The sequence below is a fragment of the Bos grunniens genome, chromosome 2 (assembly GCF_055505025.1).
Source record: "Bos grunniens cultivar Pamir isolate PY7600 chromosome 2, Bosgru_T2T1.0, whole genome shotgun sequence".
Lineage (NCBI taxonomy): Eukaryota > Metazoa > Chordata > Mammalia > Artiodactyla > Bovidae > Bos > Bos grunniens.
The window spans coordinates 116,162,213-116,179,972 of NC_141166.1; the positions used below are offsets into that span (position 1 = coordinate 116,162,213).

Consider the following 17,760-nt stretch of genomic DNA (forward strand, 5'->3'; position numbering starts at 1 on the left):
GCTCTTTTTGAGCCTGCAATTAGTGTTAGGAAGCACCGGAGTCTAAACACAACCAAACACCCTCTGAAGGGCCCAAGTGCCCGAGGTTGCAAAGCTTTATTTCTCATTGCCACCCCCTCCGCGGCCCGAGGTTTGCGACCACAGTCTCCTCCTCCCCCGTCACCGCCGGCGGTACGCAGCCGGCTGGGTTCCCGCTCCGCGAGGGAAGGTCACAATAGCTGCTCTATCGGCGGAGGCGCCCGCCTCCCCCCTCTCGGGTCTCGGGAAGGCAGAGAAAGGACGGTGGGGGAGGGGAGCTCGGGCCGGCAATGGCGCCCCAGGCCCAGGCCGCTCCTTCTCCCGCGGAGGACCTGCAGCGGGAAGAGGCACGTCTGCAGCGGAAGGACACCACCACTCCAGACCGAGGCTTCTTCCCGGGAGCGGCGCGCGGGCTCCGTGGGGAGCTCACCACGGTCTCGAGGAGGCTGCTCGCTGGCCCCTAGCCGCCGCGCGCTGCTGGATCGAGGGCGCCCGCAGCAGCGGGCCTTCCGGGAGCAGCGGCGCCATTGTGAGCGCGGCTTCCCACGGGCCCCGCGGCGGGGAAGCCGCACAAAGGCGGCAAGGCGTCCGACACCCGGAGGTGGGGAGGGGCCGGCCCAAGGGGAGGAAATGGCTCTTTGGCTCTGGTCGTGGCCGGCTCTGCCTTTTTTTCGCCCCCCTACTTAGACCCATTGGAGGGAGGTCTTATCAGGGAGGTTGTGGGCGATTCTCCTGGGACCTGAAGAAAGGGGTCAGGGCCCCAAGCCTAGGCCTATGGATGGGGGTGGAAGGCATTTGGGAGCCCCCTAGTCTGTCTTGCCAATCAAACCTGAATTAAAGCAGGGTTGAGATGAAGTGGCTGGAATGACCAGCTGCAGAATGAGAGCTGGGGGTGGGAAAAGATTTAGGGACAGGGAGAGCCTGCCCTGGCTACCAAGGAGAAACTCAGTACCCAGCCTGCAGTGGAGTGAGAAAACCCTACTGAGTTAGCCAGGGGGATAGGGAAGTTGCAGAGGAAAGGTTGCAAGAAAGGGCGGTAACACATTCTACCTCCTGGCTTTCAGACCTCAGCCTTATCTAAGGACCTCACAGAGAAAAACCCTTCTCAGATGGAATCATTTGTTAACTATCCGTTTGTACCATTTCTTTGTACAGGCTTTCAAATAAGAGGGAGAGAATACAGAGCAAGTGCTTGCCCCTTGGTGCAACCTCAAGCCTAGTCCCTATCAGAGACGCATCAGCCAAATTGGTTTCCCAGGCCCCAGAGGCTGCTAACCTTGCTGAAAAGCATTTTTTAAATTTGTATCTGTAAGGAGTATTTTAAACATGGTAATTAACCATACTAGTTACTCATCCCTCTCCCTCCCCCATTCTGTACCAGCCAACTGACCCTTGAGTGAAGTGGTCTTCTCAGCCAGCAGGCTTGAGCACCTAGGCTCCCCATCTGTTGAGGTTTTTCATTAAGGAGGGTGAAGAGGATGTGTGTGTGGGTGTATGTTTGAATAACAAAGGAGAAACCCAACATTCTAAAAAAGTGTTTCTCTGCTTGACCTGGGGGAGCCAGAAGCCTGTTTACACTATGGATATTCAAGGGACAACCCAGGCCTGTTTTGACTTTATCCTGAGAATTAGTTGAAATTGCCTCCTGAAGTCAAGAATGGGTTAATCCCAGTTACAGAATCCAGGAAGGTCCTCTTCATCTGGCAACTCTTGGCATTACTCTGGTCCTTCTTTCAGAAACTGTAGGAAAAGAACAGGATGAACAGCAGTTCATATTAAGTAAATAAAAAGAGAAACAGAAGGCTCCAGTTCCCACAGGCCTATATAGCCTGATTACTTCAGGGCACTGCAACTTTCTAGAGAGGGGATGTAGCTATGGCTTGGGTGAGTGGGCCTATCCCTTGACACTTCAAGCACAGGGAAGTGAGACTGAGTGGCCAGCTACACCCATAGCACCTCTGAGGACTGGCTCTCTTAGAGCTCTCTTGTAGAAGGTCTGGATGGAGAGAAAAAAGATAGGGTAGATGAATCCTGTGCATTTACTGCATTGGTTATGCTGGTGGTAGAGAAGATCATCACAGAGGATGAAATCTTAGTTATCACTGCTCCCTTGTCTCCTACTCCAGCTTTGTAGCTGGGTATTTATTTTGGGTGCCCAGAGTTGACCAAATGGATTTATACGCCTGGCCCAAAACCCATTCCTAAACATTTCACTCAGGTCTCATACTCACCTTGGCAAATTGGGAAAGTACAAAGATAATTCAAAGATCCATTTTCAGGCCAGGCCCAGCCTTCTGAAACACAGTAAACAAAAGGTTTCCACACACGAAGAACCAAGGTTAATGGATGTCCAGTCATTTGCAGTAGCAGAAGCAGGTGAAGGGTTCCCAGAAGATCAGCATGGTGGGAGATATTACAGAAGTCTTCTTGTCCCAGATCTTGTGGTAAAATCTCTTCTTCCTGCTCATCGCTCAGTCATGACTCTTTGCTACTCTATGGACTGTAGCCTCGCAGACTCCTCTGTCCATGGGATTTCCCAGGCAAGAATATTGGAGTGGGTTGCCATTTCCTCCTCCCGGGGTAAGTCTCTTGAATGGTTCCTATATCTAGTTGGGCTCATTTTATATGGAAGAATAATATCTGGAAAATCATGAGAATAGGATTTTAACATTAGTAAGAGCCCAAAGAGGAGATCTTAATTGAAACCAGGATGCATGGAGAACCCTGGTACAGAGGCAGTATTTTAGGTGGGGAAGCCGGGCTAAAATCCGTCTAAGAGTGCCTGTTGGACCAAGGCCTTTTTGAAGGAGGCGATGAGAGTCCCTGACTTATGAGGAGACAGGGAGAAGGCCTTCTGATGGCTCTACTGGTAGGAAATCTGCCCTAAAATACCACACCCCTCCCCATCTCCACAAGGGCCTGAAGGCCAAATGACCGGGAAAGTGGGTCGGTTGGGTTGAACTCCAGGCAGTGGCAGAGCCAGAACTGACCTCTTTCACCCGCGTCTGCTAACCCCTTGGGGCAGCAACGATGCCATCTCCGTCGCCGGCAAAAACACACAAAGGAGGCCCCCACCCAGGCTCGAACCTGGGGGCACACTGGAGAGAGGGCTGGCGTGGACCCCGAGTCGGAGAGCCTCCCACCCCCACGGGGAGCAATAGCTGCCGCCTCCCCGGGGCAGTGGGGCGGTCGCGCCGCACAAAGGCCGGCTCGGCTAGCGCCATGTGACGCGCGCTCGACCCGCTCTCCCGGCGGCGCGGCGGACGGGTGGGTGTTCCGACCCACCTGAACACTTTCCGAAAGACAAACGGTGAGTTAATCACCCAACCGGCTGGCGACCGCGTCCCCCTGGCCCGCGGGGAGGCCAGGGGAGGGGCTGGGGTGAAGGCCTGCTCTGCGTGTGTGTCTAGGCTGGGGGCGGGAGAGGTTAGTTAAGAGTTCATCAATCACCGGTGTGCACTTTTCGCTCGACAGCGGTTCCTCCTACTTCGGAGCAAGTCCGGGCCAGCTGGGATCCGACCAGAAACCGCAAGCGGAGGAGACGCGGGTACGCAGGCTGAGGGTAACGGAGGGCGCGACCTGCCGCCCCGCGCTCTGCCGCGCCAGGCCCGAGGGTAGCGCCGCCCGGTCCTCCCCGCGCCAGGGACGGCAGCCGCCCAGCAGCCCCGCCCGTGGGCCAGGCAGGGCGCCGGGTGCCTGGAGCGTCCCGGCCCCACCTCCACGCCCCACCTCCGCGCACTTCCCGCTTGCCCCAGTCACACCCTTCACCGCTGCTGTCCCCCCAGTAAGGGACAAACCCGTCTCTGAGGGCAGGACGAGAGAAAACCTCAATAGGTGGAAAGGTTCTTGCAAATACTTTTATTTAAGAGTTTTATAAAGGATGTCCCAAAGGATCAGAATTCAGGGGAGACGCTGAACGAGTTCTCTCATTGACCTTCAGGACTATTTCCTATTTGTATGGGAGGAAAGAGGTTAATAACCCCTGTTGAACTTGGAACTAAACTTGAATGCAATTTAAAATAACCATTAAAATACACTTAAAACACTAACCACAATGATATGCCTCTTCTCTTTTTTGTGTTATGAGGGAAGGCTTGGAGTAGTTGTACTTTAGCTGTTGGGGGTTCATTTTAGAAACACCGTGAAGGAGCAGACTACAGCTGGGGGTGAGGGGCAGGCTTCAGGCAGAGCTGTTCACAGCAGGAAGGCCTGGGTGAGGGGGTGGGGAAGCACTCTTATACCCCTCTTGAGTGGCACCCGCTGTCCTTTCGGTCATAAATTCTGAGAGTTCTGGGCTACCCTCTCTTTTTAATTTCTGTTCTCAGTGATATGAGATGGGAAGTTTCTCAAGTTAGCGTGTTGTCTCAGCCCACAGTAAAGAGCCCCTGGAGGACAGAAAGTCCCAGCTCTTGCCCTCTCCCCTCAGTCCTCTTCTCTCTCTCTCCTCTTGGGTGGAAATAGCTTGTTTCTGGAGAAATGTTCTACTATCATTTTCCTCAGATGGATGTAAGCTGAAGCCTTAAGGCCTCCACAGTGTCCTGAACTCCTCCAGCAGTTAAAATACTGAACCTCTTGTTCTTGGTTCAGAGTCTTCTCTCTTCAGCAGTGCCTACTGAACAGTTCCTACGTGTACTGTGCTGAGCTCTGGGATATAAAAATTGAGTCACTAATGGTGTATGCCCTTCAGTCTGCTGGGGTAGAAAAAGAATCCTAAGATTAGTATGACAGATGCTATAACAGAGGTGTGGCCAAAATGTTCCTGGAATAAAGGATCATAGTGTCAAAAAAGGCTTCTCAGAAGAGGTGAATTTGGGTTCCTGAAGTATAGGAATTTTTTAGACCCAAGAAGGAGTGATCTACCAGGTGGAGACAGCAACACATACTAAAGCAGGGAGGGAAGAAAGAGCAAGGTATGGACCTATAACAAGGAGAGGAGCTCGGAGTGAGGCATCTGGCTGGACAAAGAGGCTGTGTAAGGGCCATGGAAGGGCATCTGGACTTAACATGTAGGCAAGGGAGAGCCACTAAAGGTCTTAAGCTGGGACATGCGGACATTTGTTATCTATATTTGGAAAGCTGACTCTAGGGGGTACTGTGTCTGATGGGAGAAAGGAGAGATAGGAAGCGGGAAGAACAAAGAAGGAGGCTGCTGCCATAATCCAGCCTAGAGAGGGAGAAACTTAATAAGGATGAAGAGGAGAGGCATTTAGGAGGAAGAATTCAGAGGACTTGGTGATCAATTGGATTAGTGAAAGAGGAGTTGTGGATGCTAATCCCTAGGTTTTGATTTTGACAGCCTAAGCAGATAGTCAGTTATCCACCAAAATGAACAGTGGAGTGGGAAGGGAAGACTGCAGGAGAAATGAATGAGTTCAGGTTTAGGTCTCTGTTCATTGGTTTCTGCTTTGCTAACTGATGCACTGTGTGACCCTAAGATATTCACCTAATCTTTCTGGCCTTCACTTTCATCATCAACGAAACAGTCAATAAAGAGATCCACAGGTTTATCATTAGTAAAGCAGTGTGCCACATGTGTGCACTCCCAAGCTTAGGAATTATCTTTATCAGGTCTACAAAAAGCTAAAATCTAGGGAAAACATCCTCTTACCCACCCCCATGCTGATCAATACTTAGATCCTGGGTGGCCAGTGAGAAATAAGTCTCAGGGAAATTAAAAACAACATCCTACTGCTTCCCAGATAGTGAATTCAAGCTAATGCTTAGGACTGGGTCAGATCAGATTGCTAATCAGAGTCCCTCAGCTTCCAGAGGGTATTCTCCAGGGGAACATGCAGAAATGTGGTCTTGGTATCAGATCACTAAAGAGGGGGCCTCTAAGAGATGTCTGAAAGCTTCTGTGCTTTTTTATACCATGTGTCTTTCAGGGAATGCTTGCAGCCACCCATCCTCTTTAAATCTTAGGCTTCCTTGTGTTACAGTGTTGTATAGGAAAGTGCTGAACATCTGACCCTAGCCATTTACATCGAAGGTGACTGCAGTAAGTTGTTTCTTTTTTCTGTGTCAGTATTAGCATTTGTAAAATAGAATTATAATAGGATCAGGTAAGATAAAAAAGAATGACATTTTTGGAGGTGCTATAAGGGTATTATCTTTCACTTATCAGATTGGCAAAAATTTAAAAAAATCTTTAATATCCCACTGACTTGTCAAAGGTATGAGGAAACAAGAATTCTCATATGTTGCTGTAGAAGTATAAATTGATTCACTTCTAAAGAGAGTGATTTAGCAATATATAGAAACATTGCCAATGCACATATATTAGATTAAGTAATTTCAAGTCTAGGAATTTTTTCTAATAGGCAAAATGTTGAGCATGTGTTTGTAATACCAAAATGAAAATAAAGCAATGCCCACTAATAAGGGACTAGCTAAATGAATTGTGGTAGATGTATACAGTAGAACAGCATAAAGGTGTAAAAAAGTAGAAAGAAAGGATCTTCAGGATATAATAGGGGGGAAGCATGGTGCAGAAGAGTCTTGTAATATGTTATCATTTATGTAAAAATGTGGGGAGATATATCTCTAACTAGATATTTATCTATCTATACTTGTGAAGTAGAAAGTATTTCTGGAAAGATACACTCATAAAATTGGTGAAGAAACTCAAAATTGGTATTCATGTGAAGGAGAACTAGGCGCCTGGGGACAGCGGTGGGAGAAAGAAAGGGTACCCTTTTGTACCCTTTGAATCTTGAATCATAAATTTAAACTTAATAGCTAAAATAAAGATAAAGGAGAAAAAAAAATCAGCATAATTTTTTTTTTTTTTTTTTTGCCATACCACCTGGCATGTGGGACCTTCCCTGCCTCTCTGCTCCCCCTGGCCAGGGATCAAACCCAAGACCCCTGCAGTGGAAGCATGGGGTCTTCACCACTGGGCTGCCAGGAAAGTCCCAAAGATCAGTATAACTGACATGGGTGTGCTTTTGCATGTTCACACATATCTTTATTTGTACTTGCCTATCCAACTACATTAACCTAAGGATACCTCTTGTTTTATCTTCAGGACCCTGGTGTCTATCAGTTGAATAGGAAATGAGGTGATCCTTTACCTTCATGGAGGGTGTAGGGACCTAGGCTCAGTTCTGCCCTTTCTAGCTGGAGCAGCTCAAGGTGGGGCCTCAGAAGTCTAGGGCACAGGTTTAGCAAACAAATGGCAATGGGAGGGCAGGCCTCCCAGTCAGCCCGCTGGCTGTGTGGTCTCCTTGAGCACTGCTCAGCTGCTGGGCATGGAGGTCGTCACTGTGTAGCGGAATGGCTGCCTGACTCTCTGCTCCTGGCAGACTAGAGATGCAGGAAACCGCAGTGGCCACCCTCATCTTTTGCAGGATGGCTTTGTCTTTTAACTTCTGAGTAAATAAAGTAGCTTCCTCACTAAAATGAGGGGTTTGATGTCACTTCTCTCTCTAAGGAGTCTTCTAGCATTGACATTCTATGCTGCGAAAGGTCAATCTTTAGCCACAGTAAGAGTTACACCTTAGGCCAAGGGACGGTGGCCCACTTTGGATCCTGAGAGCTTAAATGCTCATTCCAGACCATTTGGGAGAGATGGAAGGAAATGAGAGCTGGCTTCTCTCTCTTAAGACCCCCATTCCTACTCCTTCCTTCTTCCCATTGCCTCAGAACCACTCAGCTCCCTCTGAAGGGATTTTGAGTGACAAATCCCTTTCTTTCACTTCCTACTCCACTGTATTCTCAAAGTCAAGTTAGGGAAGTGGCAAGAAGTGAGCTGGATCTCTTCAAAGCACTATTTTGTCAGCAAAACTTGGGATGCTCCTACTGACTACCTTTTAAGGACATTTTCTGGAACTTCAGTCTAGTTAGACTTAAGTTTGATCTTGACATTGATCTCTCCTCCTCTATCTCCCAATAGGCTTCTGGATAATATTCAGGTATAATCCTGCTCCATTTAGGCATGAGCTCTCATCATGCTGGTCAAGACTTACCCGGTCTCCCCACACTGCCCCCTACCCCAGCTCCTAAAGCAGACATTTTCAAAGTGTGGTTCTTAAGAATACTGCTTTAGAATCATTCAACAGATTTATTAAAAAGAAAGACTCCTGAGTCAGACCTATGGGATTAGAAGCTCAGTGGGGGTGGGGGAAGGCTAAGGAAACTGCACATTTATTTTTGAAACTGCACATTTAAACCAGCTTCTCTGGTGATTCCTACCCACCTGAAGTGGTGCTAGGAGCCAGTAATCTAAGGATATCCTTTAGCCAACATTGGTAATGGTGAAGACACACCGTTCTGTCCATTTTCATTTCTGCCCAGCAAACATTTCTTGAATGCCTCCCATATGCCAGGGATGGGCTTGACTCACAAGCCTTTAACAAAGCTCTAGGAAAAGTCACAGCACACTAGATTCTTTTCCTCAGGGAGGGTCATGGTATCAGACTTCTGACAAGCTTTGAATTCTTGTCTTTAGGATCCTGTTCATCTCTACCCCTATCTTGGGATAGAAAGATGCTGCAGAGAACTACAAATCTTGCTTAAGAGAAAAGACAACCCCACTTTTTATCCCAATAAGCAAGAGCCTTTCTGTCCTTTGGGACTGTGGAGCCAAGAGTTTGCCTGTGCTCAAGCATCACTGGGCTTCCAAGGTGGCACTAGTGGTAAAGAACCCACCTGTCAATGCAGAAGTGGGTTTGATCCCTGGGTTGGGAAGATCCTTTGGAGGAGGGCATGGTAACCCACTTCAGTACTCTTGCCTGGAGAATCCCATGTTCGGAGGAGCCTGGGGGCTATGGTCCATAGGGTTGCAAAGAGTCGCACAGGATTGAAACAATTTAGCAAGCACCCAGGCATCTTAAAGGGATAACACAATGGGGCTTGTGGAGAAGGACTGTAAGAGGCTTTTCAGGAACAACTGTAAACACACTGAAGACTACACTGCCAGCCTCCACTGCTCTGTCTGCAGAAAAGAAGCTTGTTGTTTGAATGGTAGAGAGAAAGGTAGTGGAGGGGGGTGGTTGGGGGTGACTGCTGTGGTGAGTAGGATGGGAGAGATTTCAAAGCATTCCTACATCAAACACAACCTGGCAGTCAGGCCCCTAGGCTGCCACCTCCTGCTGAGAACTCACAGCACCAGGACCCAGCAGGGCAAGTGACCCTTGGGAACAAGCAATAAAATCCTTAAGATGTTTCTCCTATACCCTGTGAACTTCTAGGAGACAAACTTTAAAGGTACTAAAAATATCCATATTCATATCTTTATATACACAATTGCCCCAATAATACCTTCCAACATCTCCTTAGAAAATTATAGATTCAGATTTTCCTAGAGTAGATTTATAGCATAGCTAACGTGTCAAAAATGAATCCCTTATTCCTTTGGTTTAAGAATATCTTTTTTATTAGCCTAACCCTCCCCTAACAAAAAGTTCTTACACAGTAAGTCTTTGGCAAATGTTTATTGAATCTGAGTCTGAGATAACCAAACTCTTGACTTTCTGAGCAAGTCAGAATAGCCCAGGAGTGGAGATGGCAACTCTGAGCCCCAAGGTATAGTATATACCAAGGCATATAGTATATGCCAAAGGCTGGGAGAGTAAAGGGAGTAGAGAGAAGGAGGAACAGAATGTAGCTCTTTGCATGCAGTTATCAGGGACCTGTTACTGGATCTGAACAAATAATGAAAACCCCACCTACTCACTCTCTTCCACAGTTGTTAAAATAACACACTTTTTAAAATCTAATTTTTAGATTATTAATTTTAGATGTCCCTTTCAGGATGTGTTCTTCCCTTGGCAAAGCTCAATCTCCCAAATTTTGCTTCAGGGAAATAGCATGTGCAGCTCAGGGGTGCAACAAAGTCAGTGTTTAACTGAGACATGCAGGACCCAACCTTTGTTCCAAATGCTTAGCAGCAAAAACCCGGTCTTTGTTGAAATGACGGTTGCCAAGGCATCTAGGCTGGCTGTTTTTCCTGAAACCTTAGAGAAAAGGTACTTAATTTGATAGGTTTTGGCCATATTTGCCAGACACTGGTTTTCTGTCCTCCACCTGGGTTGCAGAGGGCCGGAGGTCTTTCTCTAGAGAAATTGACAGGGCCGCCCTTCCTTCTTGACCCTCTTGGGCCTCTTGACTTAGGAGCTGTGATCAGATGAGTACCATCTGAGACTGGGTCTTCTAGTTTTGAGACAGGAGTGTGAGAGCTGAGACATTATGCTGGTAAAAACTGGTAAAAATTGAAGTCTAGCCAGTGAGGGGTTAAGGGACATTGTGACCTATTGATACTTTTGCATTAAGGGTACAGAAGGAGGACAATGAAGAAATGCCTATGTATATGAAGCCCGAGTTAGCTCCAAAGAGGTCTATTATTTCCCAGCCAAGGTGCTAGAGAAGAGCCTTAATTTTTTCTTTTTAAAAACTATTTCGAAAATAAAAGCTATTTAAAGGACCTTTGCTGTGTGACTGGCTACAGGAGATAATTGAAGTAGCAATATCAAGCTTGAAGGGTTATTTTCCAGCCCAGAATTTTATTTCCCAGCGAAATCCAAGAACTTCAGCAGTGAAGGAATCCTAGACCTCTTCAGCTTTGTGCTCACTCCTTGGTGTCTACCCTCTACCTATCCCCTCCCCTCCTGGCTGCCTCAACTTCAGCCTCACCACTGTAGTTAACACTGTTTATTCACAAGTTCACATCCCTGTAAGGAACTGGCTCCCTGGACTGTAACCACTCCTATTTTCCAGACTTCCTCAGAGTGGAATTTTAGGCAAGGGCTCAATAGCTCTTTCAGGACAAGTGGATCAGTAAAACAATAATAAAACCTCGGTCACCGTAACTCAGAGGCTATAACAGATCAAGTTCTTAAGAGCACTTGAAAAAGCCAAGAGTAGGCTCTTTATTCACACAGAGTTTTAGGAAACCACCCTCTTTCATTACTGCTGTGTGTAAATAACATCTATTTATTTATTTAACTTGTTTTTTTTCCTAGAGCCCCAAAGAAGGAAAAATTAAAAAAAAAAAAAAGTTCAAGGAAGTTGGAAAGTTTGTGAGCGTAAAGCTTTGTAGCTCTTCTACCCCCCATTTCCTGTGCCAATTGCACTTTTATTTCCCGTCTCTCTACACTCAGTAAACAAAACCATATTATCAAGGGAAAGACGTGAGCCCATTAACATTGTGAGCCCTCAGATTTCACTCGCAAGAGACGACGCGGCACTTATCCGATGGAACAGAAGCTTTAATTGCTTAGAGGCACAAGCCGGTCCAAACCTCTTAGATCTGACGGGTCCCTGAGAAGCTTTGCGCCCTGGAGCCAAAGTACCTCTAAAAAAGCGGGCGCAGCACGGGTGAGAGCCAACCTCCTAGAGAGGAGCACAGCGAGCGACTCATCCCAATGGCAGATTCTGTCTTTTACAAACTAGTCCACGAGGATAATCTGCTAAACGTCCCACAGGCAGACACTTTATCTTCTGTCCAAATCAAAATCCGCACTCTTAACACTCGCTTCTCATGCACCACAAATGGGAGCAGTGGAAGAAGCTGCGAAGTAACGTGAAAATCTAGCTTAGAAGTGAAGATTTTGTGCCGTCCCAGCTACACAGCACCTACAGCATAAAATTTATATCCCAAAAATCGGGGGTGAGGGGAAAAGGAAAATTAAACGTCTACTCCAGGTTTGTGTACTTAGTCGCTAAGTCGTGTCCGACTCTTTTCGACCCCAAGGACTGTAACTCGGCAGGTTCCTCTGCCCATGGGGATTCTCCAAGCAAGAATACTGGAGTGGGTTGCCATGCCCTCCGCCAGGGGATCTGCCCAACCCAGGGATCGAACCCAGGTCTCACGCGTTGGAGGCGGATTCTTTACCGTCTGAGCACCAGAGATATCACCAGTGCCAAGAATACTGAAAGCACATAGGGTTCGGAGAAAAAGGGAAGAGAAATCACTTTACCTTCCCTGGAGGAAGCTAGAAAGGGGTTCCGTAGGGCCTTTTAACCCTTCCCACACTGCAGCGACCACCATCCACACTCGAGGGGCTAGCACCCACGGTGTAGAAGAACAGGCTCTCCCCCTCTCCATTCTCTCCTCCTCCACCGAGCGGCCTTTTCTGCTTTTCTGCCTCTAACCTGTCCAATACCTGTCCGGGAAGCGGGCGTTTAGCGCTCACGCCCCGCCGTTAGCCAAGCAGCCCCAGGGCCAGAAGGCTGTCCCCTGGGCCGGGTTGGGGCGCGGGGCGGCGGCCTCCCGCCTGTGTGGCAAAGTTGGTGGCCGGGCAGGCTCGTGGAGCCGCGCGCCAGTCGGGACCCGGGCCGTGCGGGGACGGCGCCCATTGGCCGGCCGGCGCCACGTGGCCACCCCGCCTCTATATTAGGCCACTATTTACCCCCGGCTGGCTCGCCATGGCTCGGCGAGGGCAGGTCGGCTAGACAAGGGAGGTGGAGCGGCGCAGAGCGCGGCGGTCCTGCGGACCCCACACCCAGGCCCGGCCGGCGCGCTCCGGTGGGTGGGCCGGAACCATGAGCTCCTACCTCGACTACGTGTCGTGCGGCCGGGACGGCGGCGACTTGCTGAGCTTCGCATCCAAGTTCTGTCGCGCCGACGCCCGGCCCGTGGTCCTGCAGCCCGCCTTCCCCCTGGGCAGCGGCGACGGCGCGTTCGTTAGCTGCCTGCCCCTGGCCGCGGCGCGAGCGGTGCCCTCGCCCCCGGCCGCCCCGGCGCAGCCTCCGGGGCCTGCCGCGCCCGCGTACGCGCCGTGCCCCCTAGAGGGGGCCTACGAGCCAGGCGCCGCACCTGTCCAGGCCGGGGGCGAGGACTACGGCCTCCCGGGGTCCGCGCCCGCGTACGATTTACCGTGCGCGCTCGGGCGGCCGACAGACGACAGCGGGGCGCACGTCCATTACGCCGCCTCGGCTGTCTTCTCTGGAGGCGGCTCCTTCCTCCTCAGTGGCCAGGTGGATTACGCGGCCTTCGGCGAGCCGGGCCCCTTCTCGGCGTGTCTCAAAGAGCCGACCGACGGCCACTCTGGGGCCTTTCAGACCGCGTCCCCCGCTCCCGGCGTCTACCCCAAGTGTGCGTCCCCAGCCTCCGGCCTCCCTGCCGCCTTCAGCACGTTCGAGTGGATGAAAGTGAAGAGGAACGCCCCGAAGAAAAGTAAGTACTTGGGCCTTGGACGGACGGACGCGACTGGGGTTGGGGATCGAGCCTGCCCAGCGGAACTGAGCCGAGGGTGCGCTGCAGCGGTCCCCGTGGACGGCGGTTTGGGTCTTATGGGGAACACGCGGCCCCAGGCATTATTAAACCAGGCGAATTGCATTGAGCGTGCCCCGAATGCCAGGGGTTGAGAAAACTGCGGGAAGGAGCGCTCCGTGAAGCTTTTCTTTTGGCACAGGGCCGTTCAGTAACTGATTCTAGTGTGGCCCCAAAGCTCTCCCAAGTCGCGTCTCCGTGTCATCTCGCCACGCTGACAACGCCCTGTCTTTACATTGCAGGCAAATTCGCGGAGTATGGAGCCGCCACCCCCTCCAGCGCGATCCGCACGAATTTCAGCACCAAGCAACTGACAGAACTGGAGAAGGAGTTTCATTTTAATAAGTACTTAACTCGGGCCCGACGCATCGAGATAGCCAACTCATTGCAACTGAATGACACCCAAGTCAAAATCTGGTTCCAGAACCGCAGGATGAAACAGAAGAAAAGGGAACGGGAAGGGCTTCTGCCATCGGCCATCCCCGTGGCTTCCTTCCAGCTTCCCATCTCAGGAACGAGCCCTGCCAAGTCTGGCAAGAACCCGGGGAGCCCCTCTCAGGCCCAGGAACCATCCTGAGGTTTAGTCACGTCGCTGATGAACTGTGGGCTGCAGAACTCTTGGGCCACCCCACCCTTCTCTGGACTTATTAGCTCAGTTTGGAATGGAGGTGGGCATGGTGGAAATAAGAGCAGTTTCACTTGGGAGAGGAAATACCTTGGTGGCTTCTGAGTTCCGGGCTGTGGGTGTACAGATGTTAATTTGAAGTCTCTAAAGCCACTCATCTGTGTATTGTGTCTTATCAGGGAAAAGATGCCCAGCCGCCAGCCCAGCCCTACTGCTATGTTGCCTAACTCAGTCATATGCAGTTTTCCGTGCAGAGTGGCAGAGCATTCCTTGCTAACTGCCAACCCCGTGATGTGCTCAGAAGAGCATCTACCCAAAGTTTTATCTGGTTTTAATTTAAAAGACAAGGCTACATGTATTCAGCTTCTGATGACCAAAGCTAGTTATACTTAAGGCCTCCTTGGTGTATAAGCTGCTTCAACCGTGATCCTCACATTTGCACTAGTTTTTTTTCCCCCTTAAAAAGCAGTTTCTACCTCTCCAGGTGCCTAAGTGAAGATACAATCTCTGTTTAGTTAGTAGCTAAACAAATGCACAGGGTGGATAAAGACCCTGAACTATACCTTGACACCAGTTACTCAAACTTGAATGTAAATATATACAGTATGTATATTTTTAAAGAAGTTTGCTTGTAGTGAACTTACATATGGCATTTAATGTCAGCATGTAAATGGTTTGAACTTTTTTTGGTAATAAAAATGACAGAATGTGTCACTTTCTGCTTTTCCTTATACTCCTTTATTTTGATGATCTTTCTTTAAAGCTGATTCAGTTTCTTCTATTTGGAATTCTGCTATGGAAATTTGTTAGGCTGGTAACTTTAAAAAAGAACACTTCTTAAAAGCTGTTTATGCAAACTAGTTAGGGACAATTATCTGAGTAGTTTAACGGAGGAAAAAATCTAACTCTGCTCAATATACCGAGTAACTATAGAAGTATTTCCTTACCTTAAGTGCCCAGGTTTTAGGGTGAATATGTGGACTGCACATTAAGTTTAGATGTCCACTGTGGGGATGATGTATAGCTAAGGAGACACTGAAGAGACATCTCCTTGTCCTATTGTCTTCTGCTTTCACAAAAGGAAGAAGAAAGACAACTTGAAGACTTTGTTAGTTGGTCAGTGTTCTCTGAGAAAGGCAGCTGCACATGGAAAAGTCTCAGTGGCTGAATTCCCATTTTCAAAGTCAAGAATTACAGAGGAGGCTGGGAGAGGCCAGTACAGTAGTCAAGCTTTCCACTTCCTGTAACCCAGACTTTGTGTTAAAACTAATAAGAACATAGAGGTACTTATGTTTTTCTCTGGTTTTTTTTTTTTAATGATATATTTTCAAATGAATTTTTTTGAAGGAGCACCCCAGACACAAAATAATTTGAAAGTTGGCGAGAAGGTATGTGATTTAAAAAAAGCCTCTAACCTTATTTCCATCCAGCCCCCCAGTTCCCATCTGAAAGCATCCATGGTTGAACAGGCTGTTATGTAACCAAACACAATATTACTTGAAAAACTCTGGTGTTAAAAACAAGCGGATACTTGGGACAGTTGTGTGGGGAGGAGGGGCAGTTCATTTTCCTCACTTCATAAGTTATAGACATATCTTAAGTCTCTATCTAGTTTGACTGAAAGGCTTAAAGTCCCGTAATAATCAGCTAAGAGGATCAGCTCTCCTTTTAGCTGAATTTCTAGATTCTAGTGTAGTACTTAAAACCAATAATTCAGAAGTCCAATAATTGTGGAGAAATACTTTCTCTATAAAACAATAGTGTCCTTGTCTTAGAAAATTGAAATTACACTTAAATTCCTGTCCATTGGACCCAAAGTTTGATGGAGTTGAAGAAATAAAATGATCAACAAACTCAGCCGATTATGAGGAAAAGATACCATTTATACAGCAGGTTTGTCAATATTATTCTTTTGTTTCACCAACTGCCCATCACTAACCTGATGCTAATCAGATCTTGTTTGAGATAACAGCCCCCCTCTGAGCTCTGTAGCAATTTGAAAGTACTTGTTCAAGAGTTGTGATCTGCATGCCCACAGCTACTTTCGGGCTTCCCCTGCAGTGGTCAATGTTTCTTTTTTGATAAGCATTCAAATGCACACCTAAACAAACAAAGAAAAAAATAGAAAAACACTTGGTCATTTCCTTAATCTACCACTCTTTTCTCTGAGAAAATAATGCTTTTCCTTTTGAAGCTACTAGTAGCACTTAGCCCTGATGGATGTCTTTCCTGATGAAGGTGGCTATTTTGACATACATATAATGCTATTCTATGAATCAGGCCAATACTAGCTATTTTTTGACCAACCCCAGGGATCTTTAAAAGCTTTCTTAATGCAGATCGCTATACAGCTATATTCAGTATTAGGGAGAGTCCTGGCTAGAGATTGGGACGAACTAGGTGACCTCTGGAGGTCCCCTCCAGCAATGAAAATGCTACAAAAACAACTCAGTGACTTCTGCTGATTTTAATTTAGGCCTATCACCGGAAGAAAGAGACTTCAGTTCTGAGAAAGCAAATGCTGTCCCTAGGTTTACAGTGATACTGTTTATACAGGAAAAGTGAATTTTAAACATTATTAAATACATCTTGTCAGTGGAGATACCACTGTGTCAAGCCTGTGTGGATGTTTGTAGGGCATTCCTCTTCCATTTATTCAGAGCCTTGTGGTATTTTGAGTCAGATCTCCCATGAAGTGTTATGGTTACTACACAAACTATGAAACTGCTAAAACAGTCCATCCCATTTCTATTTTATAAGATTTTGAACGAAATATGCAAATTTATCTTCTAGCAACTCGTTACAAGAATGAATACACAGTGGACAGCTCTATCTGTTATATAATTAACTATTCAATGTTCCTTTGTCTTCACAGAATGACTGTGTGTCTATTTTTCCAGACTCAGGATAGCTGGGAGTGAGGAAGAAGAAATAAAACATTTAATAACAAAAATTTCCATTACTGTACTTGACTACTAGCAAACAAAGGACTTTCTGATGTACAAACGTAAAGCAATGTCACCTAGATCCTCAAAAGATTAATTGTATGTGATTTATTCTGCCTCAGTCTTATATAAAGTGAGGCTGAAGACCAGACGAGACTATGTCCAATTATGTTATCAGAAAAGAGGAGCAGGCTCAGGAGAATTGCACAAACTCTGAAGTTCTTAATTATTTCTTATGGCCAAACAAATGCTCTATATTTGCCGAATATTGAATTTGGAAACCTCAGGACCTAATCAGTTTCAGAGAGATGTTTAGTTTGATTATAGACCTCTCACCGAGAAAAATGTCCATTGTTAAAACTTTATTTGTGGTTTTAAAGTGAAACCAAGCTGGACATATATCACAAATAATGATAAATCTCCATGTTGATAGGAATCAGGATTTTCATGGTTTTAAATTCTATAGCATATTTCTGGGGCATGAACATTCAACGAATATACAAAAGAGTTTTGTTTAAGATCTCACTTATAACTGCTTCTCAAGTTATATGTTATGAAGAAATATAATTTCAATAGAAGTGTTTAAATTCAAGCCAAATGGAAAGAAATCCTAAACATCAATATGAAAAGATCTTTTGCTTAGATTGTAAAGATTTAAACATTACATTTTCTAACAGTCTTATTGATATATCTAACAAATATAAAAGATGGCCAAAGAGTGGTCACTTGTACTTGTAATAACTAATAAAGCAGATCACTGACATCTTCAAGGAATTTCTGCTACTGCTGCTAAGTCGCTTCAGTTGTGTCCGATTCTGTGCGACCCCATAGACAGCAGCCCACTAGGCTCCTCTGTCCCTGGGATTCTCCAGGTAAGAATACTGGAGTGGGTTGCCATTTCCTTCTCCAATGCATGAAAGTGAAAAGTGAAAGTGAAGTCACTCAGTCATGCCCGGGTC

The 17,760-nt window shown here is 47.3% G+C and overlaps 1 protein-coding gene and 2 long non-coding RNA genes across 5 annotated transcripts; 2 read left to right on the plus strand and 1 right to left on the minus strand.

Annotated features, from left to right (window-relative positions):
- Positions 1 to 64: 64 nt before the first annotated feature.
- LOC147378606 (uncharacterized) lies at positions 65 to 3,602 on the minus strand. Of its 3 annotated transcripts, none has more exons than XR_015148039.1 (3): positions 3,469 to 3,602; positions 2,250 to 2,658; positions 65 to 1,758 (listed from the first exon to the last, which is right to left on the minus strand). It is a non-coding gene; the product is annotated as an uncharacterized LOC147378606 (long non-coding RNA). The 3 variants fall into 3 exon arrangements; XR_015148037.1 differs by having other exon boundaries at positions 3,304 to 3,493; XR_015148038.1 differs by lacking the exon at positions 3,469 to 3,602 and adding an exon at positions 3,009 to 3,308.
- LOC147378607 (uncharacterized) lies at positions 2,464 to 3,629 on the plus strand. The gene is made up of 3 exons (XR_015148040.1): positions 2,464 to 2,598; positions 3,044 to 3,328; positions 3,493 to 3,629. It is a non-coding gene; the product is annotated as an uncharacterized LOC147378607 (long non-coding RNA).
- Positions 3,630 to 12,381: 8,752 nt separating this feature from the next.
- Positions 12,382 to 14,570, plus strand: HOXD1 (homeobox D1). The gene is made up of 2 exons (XM_086359467.1): positions 12,382 to 13,135; positions 13,474 to 14,570. Exons 1-2 carry the CDS (start codon positions 12,502 to 12,504, stop codon positions 13,806 to 13,808), a joined length of 969 nt encoding a protein of 322 aa, XP_086215593.1. The 5' UTR covers positions 12,382 to 12,501; the 3' UTR covers positions 13,809 to 14,570.
- The last annotated feature ends 3,190 nt before the right edge of the window (positions 14,571 to 17,760 follow it).

Coding starts and splice junctions, on each gene's coding strand:
- HOXD1 (XM_086359467.1), top strand. CDS start 12,502: ATGAGCTCCTACCTCGACTACGTGTCGTGCGGCCGGGACGGCGGCGAC. Junction 13,136..13,473: donor GAGGAACGCCCCGAAGAAAA/GTAAGTACTTGG, acceptor TTTACATTGCAG/GCAAATTCGCGGAGTATGGA.